The 10,435-nt window shown below is 44.2% G+C and overlaps 1 protein-coding gene across 1 annotated transcript; it reads left to right on the forward strand.

Moving 5' to 3' along the window:
* The first annotated feature begins 703 nt into the window (after positions 1-703).
* LOC113968972 (putative coiled-coil domain-containing protein 195) lies at positions 704-6,004 on the forward strand. The gene is made up of 3 exons (XM_027685983.1): positions 704-1,045; positions 2,438-2,699; positions 5,537-6,004. Exons 1-3 carry the CDS (start codon positions 781-783, stop codon positions 5,667-5,669), a joined length of 660 nt encoding a protein of 219 aa, XP_027541784.1. The 5' UTR covers positions 704-780; the 3' UTR covers positions 5,670-6,004.
* Positions 6,005-10,435: the final 4,431 nt, after the last annotated feature.

The raw sequence follows: 10,435 nt of genomic DNA on the forward strand, positions 1-10,435 counted from the left end.
GCCAGCAGAAAGATGGCTTTAGGGACTAGGCAATGAGAGAAGCACAGAGGATTGTGTTTCTCTTTCTAATGCAAGAATCATGCCTGATCTGCCTCTTGTTACACTCTTGGGATGCTGGTGCAGGTGCTCCACTCCAGCGAGCCTCCCTCAGTGCCCAGAAAGGGCCTGGGCTCTGCTGCAGCCTTCCAGCAGAGCTTTAGTGCACCTGCTTGTCCATCACTGCTGCTGGCACACGTTGTTAATGGTGGGGGTCTTGCACTATATCAGCTTTCATTTGGAAATTTAATTTTCCTGTGAGAAATTGCTAATTCTTTTCCAGATGCAAAGAGCAAAAAAGAGTAATTTACCCTGTGTTAAAGGAGAGAGGAATCACTGCTCCACAAAAGACAACCCCCCCTCTGTGCCGTGGAGACGATCGCTGGTCTTTTTTGGATAAATGGGCTCTGTCCTCCTTGGTCCACGCGGAGAAAACCAAAGCCCGAGGCAAGCGAAGGGGCGGGCGGGTTTTCCGATGGTGCATCAATATCGTGTTGACAGTGATTTGTGCGGGGTGTAAGAGGCCAGCGCTGCTCTGAAACTCGAGCCCCCGAATGAATAAATCATGGGCCCTCTCTTAGTAACCTGACAACTCGGTCCAGCCCTCTCAGTGCTCGGATCTGGCCCGTGCTGGGCATGCGGGGAGGGACTCCCATTGTCCAGAGGATTTAAGGGCAGGGTCTGCCTGTCTGCAGGGCAGGCGCTTTGCGGGAGAGCAGGGAGCCTTCTGCGTGACGTGGGACCATGGAGGGCAATGCACATCTCGTCCAGGTCATCCGCAAGATGCGTTCCCAAATCAACAAGCTGGAGAGAGAAAACAGGGCCCTGAAGGGAGAGCTGCAGGTCTGCGGGCAGAGGGCTGTGCCACCGGAGAGAGAGGCAGAGAGAGGAGGTGGGAACAGCGATGTGAGGAGCCTCGCCAGTGATGGGGAAGGACCTGCTGGCTCTCCAGCATCTCTGCAGGGAACCATCCCAGCCAGTCCTGCTCCAGCACCAAAGGAGCAGACAGGTACCAATGAGTCGGGGCTGTCTGGGGCTGTCCATGGCACCCGTGAGTGCTTCCCATGCAGGATCTCCCAGCCTGGCTGTTACATGTCTGCAGGGAGTGAGGGATGAGCTGCTGGTTGTCTGTCTGATCAGCTCCGTGAAAGTGCTTTGGCCTTCTGTGCTCACACCTAAACCCACCATAACTGCGTGTCTTGCTCTGTGGTCTTTTTAGGGTGGTACCTGCATCCCCCAAGCTGAGCTTAGTGGAGTATTTTACTGCTGCTCAAACAAAGGATCCAACTCAAGGAGTTCAGTGTTTCTTTGTTTAAGGGGAATTTGACTTACTGCTTTGGGTTTTCATAGGCATGGACAATCCTGACCCTGCCTGTCCCCTGTCTGCTCCAGGCAGAAAAGGGCCAACAGTTGTAACCATGCCATAACCTCTCTTGCCTTAGTAAAAGATGAGAAAAATGCTACAAATAATAACAAATAATGATGAGTTGGCTGCATACATCATGCCAGATGTGCAGTTTAGTTTTGCAGTTAGTTCTGGCTGAGACAGAGAGGGACCAATATACAGGAATACACTCTCTTCACAATTTTATCAGAGGAGAAAAACAGAAATATTCCTCAGTTAGAGAAATCTGGTTGTGACTTCTGGAGGAATCAGGAATTTGAGCAAAATGTTGTTTGGTGAGAAGTATCAGAGAAATGGCCCCACAAGTGTTCACAGAGACAAATCTGTGTGAATGAATAAAATGAGAGGCTGAACGGCACTAGTGGATTGATGTGAAGCCAGGTGGCTGCTGCCAAGCCCCCTGACCCAGTGGCCAGGTTACCAACCTGAAGGCCTCTTAAACCGGGGCTGCTGGTGGCCGTAGATGTCATCAGTTTGGGAATAGAGCAGTCTGGAGTTTTGGCAAGTGGGAAAACTGCAGCTCTTCCTCTTCAGCTGCCTTCTAGGGGAGAGACCCAAAGGGGCTGTCTGGCCTTCTCTGCCTCTCAGCCTCACCACATACAAAGCTTTTTTGAGCCCAAAGAAAGTGATTGAAAATAGAATGATAGAATATTTGGGGTTGGCAGGGACCTTAAAGATCATCTGGTTCCAACTCCCCTGCTATGGGCAAGGACACCTTACACTAGACCAGGTTGCTCAAAGACCCATGCAACCTGGCCTTGAACACTTTCAGGGATGGGGCATCCACAACTTCCCTGGGCAACCTCTTCCAGTGTCTCACCACCCTCACAGTAAAGAATTTCCTCCTAACATTCAATCTAAATGTCCCCTCTTTTAGTTTAAAACTGTTCCCCCTTGTTCTGTCACTATCTGCCAATGTAAAAAGTCATTCTCCAAATATATATTGAGGATACCTGAATTACTGTTTCCAGCTCTGCTTTTTCCTCTGTTTCTCAGATACTGCCATGACCGTGAGACGCTACCCCCCCACCTCACCAGCTCCTGCTCCTTCCAGTGCCAGGTCCCACCGGACCAGCAGGAAGCCTTCGAGCAATGGGCTCCCAGAGGTGCCAGGCAGTGCCTGGCCACCAGCCCCTCCTGCTGCAGCACAGCTCATCAGGGAAGAGGAGAAAGGGCTTGAAAAATCACCGTCCAGCTGTCTCTCCTACAGCCACTCCAGCAACATGACGCTGTTTCAGGAGCACGTCTATAGGTGCAGGTAGGCTTGGTTTGCCTTCACAGCATCACAGCTCTAACAACATATATGGACATTGTTCTGGGTCTTAGTTTGTTATCGGCAAAATCTTTGTTTGAATGTATGTGGGCAGACTGTATGTATAGACTCAGTGTATATTGAGCAGACTGGAGACCTCTTTGGGGGAAGTTGTCCGGCTCCTCCTTGCAATCTATGAAGTTTGGCAGTGGTAGCAGGTTAAATTTGCTATAGAAAGGAGAGGCTAAGGGAGAGAGAGAAGAGTTGAAAGCTTCACACTGTTAAAGCCAGGCAGAATTTTGCAGAATGATGTGATGTTCTGACAAGCTAAGCTTGAAAGGAATTTTTAAACTTGGGGAAAAAAAGCGTGGAGACACCAGGGAACTCTGAACTATGCCTTTGGAAGTGTGATTACTATGGCTCATGTACTGTATTGTATTTCCCCTGTAACTGAAGCATTACAAGTTAATGCTTTCAGCTTTGAGAAAAGTAGTCTCAAGACTTCTAAATTAAGTGAGACGGCTGCTGGACAAGCCCTGACTCCTCTGATCATTGATGAGAAGATTTCCAACACAGGACAACAACTAAAGCTAGTAGCAGCAGTAATGAGACTGTGATATATGATAGCTGAGTCACCTCCTGCTGCTGATCTGTCCACCCTGGGAATCCATGTCAATTCCTGGGTTTAGCCTGACCATGCTGTGTTCAAAAGCAATATAATCCAAATGGCCTCAAAGCATGTGTTTGAGCAGGGAGAAGTCCATGGGTCTGCCTGTGCATGTCCTGGGGAAGGGCTCCAGTGGCCACCCTCGTGGGCTGTACACCTGCACTCGGTTGTGTCACCTGTGTGGTTGTATCTGTCCACATGGCCCATCACAACAGCTTTTATTCTGTACCCCCTTCAGCAATATGTCCCCAAAGCAGACCAGTGCCCAGCCCCTTGCACTCCCTGTGCAAAGGCAGCTCAGAGCCCAGCTCCTTGCTGAGAGGCTGCAAGGGACAACGAGGCCAAGTTTCCAGAGGCACCTGGGTTTTCTAGTAAAGGACGATTCAGGGTCAGATGTTTTACAGCATTTAGACACCTAAATTTAGTCCCTGGCAGTGAACTCATATCATTTTCAAAAGCACCGTGACCGTGTAGCTCTGGATTTCTGCGTACACTCCACTGAGCTCAGGGAAACTCAAGACTCTGTGCACATGAACACTCTGAGAGGTTTGCCCTTGAGCCAGCTCACATGGAAGGCGTGTGTGGTGGGAAATACAGGGTCAGTGTGCAGGAGCAGAATGGCAATGGCAAGTCCTGCTGCTTGCTCATAGAGGGAAAGAGCTCTCGAAGCAATCAAAATAGCAGCACAGATCTGTTACATCTACTGCCTTGGGACCTACCGGTTACCCTGCGGCCACAGGACGGTGCTGATGATTTTATCTCCACCATTAGAGCTGCCTTGCCAGGCTGAACAGCAGCGACTGTGGCACCGTGACTCATGTCCTCTCACTGCTGGCTGCTTTAGGAGAAGAAATGGCTACAGAAAGAGCTGTTTACCAAATGCCCTCAGTAGGCTGCGTAATATCCTGGAGCACAAACTCTGTATTTCTTACACCAAAAAAAATCTAATATCTTTTTTAGTCTTAGTGGTGGATGCTTCCATCATATACCCAAAGGTCTAACACAGACACCAATCTTAGTTAGCTTTTCACTAGTAGGATAATTTCTAGCAATGAGTTCAGCAAGGTTATTAAGGTTAATTTTTTACAGGGATGACATTTTTCTTCCCAGTATGCTGCTTCATGTCAGGTTTTCCCATTCTTCTTGTAACTTTCTCACATTTTGCTCCAAGGCTATAATCCTGTATTTGATGCTGAATTTTTTTGCTTTAAAATTAACTCTGTAGAAGTATCGCCTTGAATTTATATACAGTGCAGTTGCATCCAAGTAATAACAACACTGCTAACAAATCATCACTAATTTGCCTGTTTAAAATATTTTAATTCCTATATGCCAAAGCATTATTTGTACCAAGGGATTCCTGCTTGTGTTTCATAAATAAAAACCATTAAATATTTGAATGCAGGGTAAGAGGAGAACTGTTTTCAGGGCTATTATAGTAAAATCACAAAAGGTACAAGGCCTGTTTGGTACAAATGTCACCACTGGGGTGTTCAGGTTTAGTGGTTCCACCTTCCAGTGAGACAGGTCTCAGGGGAGAAGGGGCAAGGAAATCACAGAGGTCCTCTGCCCTGTAACCATCCCTAAATATTTTAATATTGTCATCATTTTTCTTCCTTGTGCTCCTCGAGGGCCTGAGTGAGCTGACAAGCACCACAGAGGACAGTCAGAACGAAAACCAAAGCTCTGCAAAACCGAACCAATTTACATGCCAAACCAACCGGTTTTGGGACACATAAAGGAAGATGTTTCTGCCTCTGGTGTAATTTACCATGTGCACACTTGGAAACCACTGTTCTCACACCTGCTGGCAGTAGCTGGGTGCTGATGCATATAAACATAAAGCCATTGGAGGACCCCCTGGGTCCATGGGGGTGCATATGCACCCCCAGGGTTCTGTGTGCACACAGCTTTGCACACACACATTGGGCACTGATAGACAGATGTGAGACTCCATGGAAAAAAGTGGATGCTTCCAGCAGACAGGCAGGCAGCACTGTGCTTAGTCCTTTGGGAAGCCTGTGAATGGCATGAAATCCTGCCTCCATGCAGCATGCAAGGGCTGAAAGCATTTAGCTTTTGCTTGCTGGCTTGCTTGGAGTTTTTTTTTTTTACTTTCTTTGCATGTTTTATACATTTGTAATCCTCATAATGCTTTCTCATTTTTTTTCGCCAGGGGTAAAGTAAAGGCTGTCACTTTTCTCTTACCAATGGATATGTCACCATGTGCTGAAAAGCAAAGTTCCCTCAAAAGCCCGGAAAATCAGAGCACAAAACCTCTGATGACCATCGCTGAAAAGGATATGTGAGCCAGTGAATTTTTAAAGGGCTATTGATTCCCCGAGATAAATTGGCCTTAAATGATAGCTGTGTGTCAGGTTCCTCTATTGCAAAATGCTTTGGCAGGATGCCCACAGAGCATCACCCAGGCTGTGTTTCGGGTCACGGCCCGATGTTCAGCATGGAAATGGAAGCCATGGCAAAGTCGGCTGGATCACACTGTGATGAAGCCACACAAAGCAAAGGTATACCTCCATACAGTGCTTCTGAGCAACACATTTCAAGGACCACTTACCTCAGGACTGATGTAAAAAGGCTGTTGAAGCTGGTTTTGATGTGTTTGTCACAAAAAGGATAATCTTTGTCACTGCTTGTGTTTGCTGATTCCGTGGACAGGAAGGTATTTGGTGCAAATGACAAAGTAAGAGCTACTAAGGAGCCTGTGAGGTTTTCTCTGTAGGTATAACTTTCAAACTTCACAGTACTAATACAGCAAAGTTAAGAAAGCATTACAGAGTCAGTTAATGTCACCCTGAATTTCTGCAAACCTAGGCAATGACTGTTCATGTTCATTTGAGGTTCACCTCTAAGGGAGCACAGGGGAACATAAGTACCTCTCCGTATGAAAATGTGACTACAAATCTCTTTCTGGCTTGGTGTGTTTACCCAGACGGAGACTAAAGGCTGTACACCAAGCCAAAATAGGAAGAATTGTGAGTATCAGAATTTTTCAGGAATGCCTTCTCAGCACCGCTTGGATCAAAAATCATTAGCAGAAATTCAGCAAACAGGTGCAAAATAAATGTGAGAGAGAACTAGAGATAGCTTGTAAAAATGAACAGTGCTTGTTAGTTTTAATCATATGAGTAAAGATAGTGTCCCATTTTATTTTGATTACAAGTATTTATGGAATCAAAATACTGCACATTGCTATTTCTTTATGTACAGATGGAACCGATGATTGAATTTTGTATGGAGAATGCATGAAGAGTTTGTACTGATAACTTTATGGAAGATTTTCTTCTCATTGTCTAATCTTCAACTCTTCAGTTTCCTAAAGTGAAAGCAGAGACCTGGTGGAAAAAAAATCCCTTCTGGGTTTTCCATGAAGTTGTATATTTGTATAAAAATCTGTGCTCCTTTTTTTCATTTTGAAATTCACCATGTTTTGTATATTCAATTACACTTTTAATATATTCTCACCATTGAAGTAATAATTTCAATTTCACTGCTATTTTATTTGTGTATTTTTATTTCAGCTTGGGTCCATAGAGAGTTGCATTGTAATATCAGATGTAATGAATTAATGACTTCCAGCAAACGAGGTTCCAGTTTGGAAAGTTTACTGAACAGCCCATTTTAGAAGGCATTACAGGGCAGTGTTTTCTAAATGTTTTAAAGAAAACATCATTGTCGGGAAGGAGACACAGCATATGTGTTCAGTTAAGCATCTAAATCCAGTTGATTTCACTCAACAAAGTAACAAACAGTCTTTGAGAATCTGGCCCCTGGAACTTTAAGGTACCCGAGTTTTTGAGAATTAATGTTTGAACACCAGATTTAACGTGATTTTAGAATCCATATGCTTTAGACAACTTTCAAAAGTTTCAACTCTTAATTTTTCTAAGCCTCAGCTTCCATGAAGCAATACTGGGAATTCTCTTCTCCCACACTTTTTATGTCAGTTCACTGTAGGTGACTGACACTAAGAAGGCATACTAGTAAGCATGTGACAATGTCAGTGGTAGTGGGGTGCTGATGTTGCACAAATAGATACAACTTTTTGTATGGTCAAGAAATTAGACTCATTGGAGGTATAATGGTCTTAAACATTTGTACACTTAAAGGGGAAAAAAGAACAGAAAAGATGGAAAGGAAAAGAGGGAGAGGAATCAAAGTAGTCATTGACAAATAGCAGTCGGTATATTAATGGATTTATTTTTTAATTATATTTTTGCAGTCTTCAGCAGTGCCCACAGATTTAAGAACACATGATGATACACAGGCACATTAATTTTTAGAAGCAGTTGTGCAGATTTGACCTAGCTCTATATCTCCAGGAGAACCAGATTGTAGCAGAGGCCACAAAGAAACCACTTAGCACATCATTTTTACCACAGTACAGCATGAAGTAACTGACCATGGAGCACTCAATGGCAATTAAAACATTCCAATATGAAACATCCATAGATGGTTCAGTGCAAAAAGGGCAGGTATAAGCAAAGCCAGTGTTAAAAGACAGAGAGATGCTGGCAGCAATTACACCGTGGTCCTTTTCTTTCTTCTTCCCAGGAGGATCCATACAAGTTCAGAGGAGGTCTGAGCTTCTACCTAAAACTTCTCTGTAGTTTAATATATCTATATTAAACCCCAGAATATATACTAAACCCTACTCACTGATGGCCAGACTTGTTGGACAATTTCTGACCAGAAATTCCTTTTCTCAGAGAGGTGGTCAGTGGTATTCAGCCATGCAGATGTGCGTCCCTCCTGGACTAGCACTGGCCACCAAGAGATGTAAACTCCTGTGTCACACTTGTGCTTGGGACTAAAGTGGCTTTATATCTCCATAGTGAACGCCAATAATGACAGAGTTCACCACTGCCATTTGTTAAATGACATGTTCTCCACTCCACTGGCACAACTAGTCAGGAGTAGTGAAACATGTCTCTAGGCTGGAGACAAAAGACTCTCATCAGAGATGGTTCTAGACTTCAATCAGTGGGACGGTGCTGATTTGTTATTTCACATTTGTGTCATTGTGAGAGAGAAATTGGGTATCATCTGTCTTTAGGAAAGTCTATTTAAAGCTACAGTCATAATACAGGAGCACAAATCCATGAACGGGGGGAGGAGTTACTGAGGATGAAGATGAAATTCAGACATTGTGTGTCTGAGGGTATCACACAGTCAAATGTTTGAAATTTTGATCCCCAACTTAACAATTACAATCCTTAGATGCAGCATCAACCTACAGTAGATCTCTCCCTCGCCAAAGAATGAACAGTGCCCAGATAGCAAAATCCAAATAAATAAAAAAGCTTTCCATTCATAAAGCTGCATTCTCCCTGAACAGTGCTGCTCAGCTGTATGGTGGAAAGTGCTCCTGTTGGAGGGTGTGCCTACAACAGCATTTCAGTCAGAGTCAGGACTATACTCCTGAGTGAATTTCCTGGGCAAACCCACTTACCTTACTTTGTTTCACATTGTAGAGTGGTCTCAGAGCACAAAAATGGATCTCTTCTGGATGAAACTAAGTCAGAGGATGTGCTTATAAGGTGCTCCAACAGCTAGCAGGTATTCAGTGCATGGGACCACACTAGAAAACCCTCTGAAATACTTATAGTTTGGACAACAGCACTGATGGTTTCGCTCTACGCATCCTCCTCTGGTGGTCTGCTCCAGCAGACAGAGCTGTAGAGCACCCAGACTAGGGAGCTACTGTCTCAGAGATTGGAAAAAAAAAAATCTAACCAGGTGAAATTTCATCTTGTTATACTATAACGAGGAGGAGATGCCTTTCATCAGTCTTACCTCTACCTGGTAGAGCCTCACTCTTGCCGTGGACACAGAGGCAGAAATGTGATGCTCCAGACTGTTATAGAGGAGCAACATTACCACCTTCTCCAGTGAGTTCTTGCTCAAAGTTCAAACTGGTCTCATGCTGGCACCCTTAGACAATGAATCCACACCCTAAGGTAATAAATCAGTGTGCAGGATGCATCTCCTGTCAAAGTCACCCACCTAGTCCAAGCTCCATTTATAGGAGTGAGAGCACAATTTATGATGCACTGAATTGTCCACAACCGTTATATCCATTGTATTTTTGCTCCTGTGTCTGAAATCCCTGACAGCTGAACTTCAATTTTTCTCCATCATTTCTGATCAGGCATAATCTAAGAATATATCAGCATGGAAGTAATTCAGCTGAGCAGCCTCTGACACCAGGTAAGTGATGTTGATCTTTAATGCTGTTGTTCTCAATGATGTTAGCAACATTAATTCCAGCACTGACAGGCTCCCTCTGCAGTCTTGAAACTTTATTTTTGTTTAGCTGGATTGACAAAATGAGAAATAAACTGGAAATTCATCGGAAGGTCTCAAATAGTGCGTAGGCCTTGAGCAGTCCTCCAGTGTTGTGACAAATTTGATGCTGCATAACTCCACCATTTACACGTCCTTCTGCGCCCACCTACACATGGACGGCTGGTTCAAAGGTCACAGATGCTTTTTTTACTGTTGGGTGGTATGAAGTACATGCTATTTTCCTTTCAGGATGCAAAAATACAGATTGTATTAGATCTATTCTGCACTTCTACTGCATAATTCCTTTGCCCAGCAAAAGACCTGTTAAGAGATTAAGCTGTTAGCACAGTTAAAATGCAGATCAAACTCTGCTAACCTTCCACGGGGAAGTTGTTGGCTGTGCTGAAGTCAAGACAGATGGTCACTTCAGGAAATGTTTCTTTTATAGCAAGTGCTCATTTGAGTAGGAATATTTCTAGCTGGGTGAGTCACCTCTTTCTCGATTGCTGCATCAGATACCAAAAAGTGCTTTTTACACAGGGATATTCAAAGACATGGCAGAAGCTGAAAAATACATCTTCAAAGCATCTCGCAAGGGTTTCCTTTCCAGGGGGAGTATTATACAGCACGTGTAGATTGTTTAAAAAAAATAACCTCCACTGTTTTATTTTTACTGAAAACTGTGATGAAATGTTCTTTTTTTTCTTTTTTTTTCTTTACAAAATCACATGGTGCTGGATATAAAAAAAACAGTCCCACAGCAGCAAAA

This window comes from Neopelma chrysocephalum, unplaced genomic scaffold, assembly GCF_003984885.1.
Source record: "Neopelma chrysocephalum unplaced genomic scaffold, ASM398488v2 Primary Assembly neopelma1_70, whole genome shotgun sequence".
NCBI lineage: Eukaryota > Metazoa > Chordata > Aves > Passeriformes > Pipridae > Neopelma > Neopelma chrysocephalum.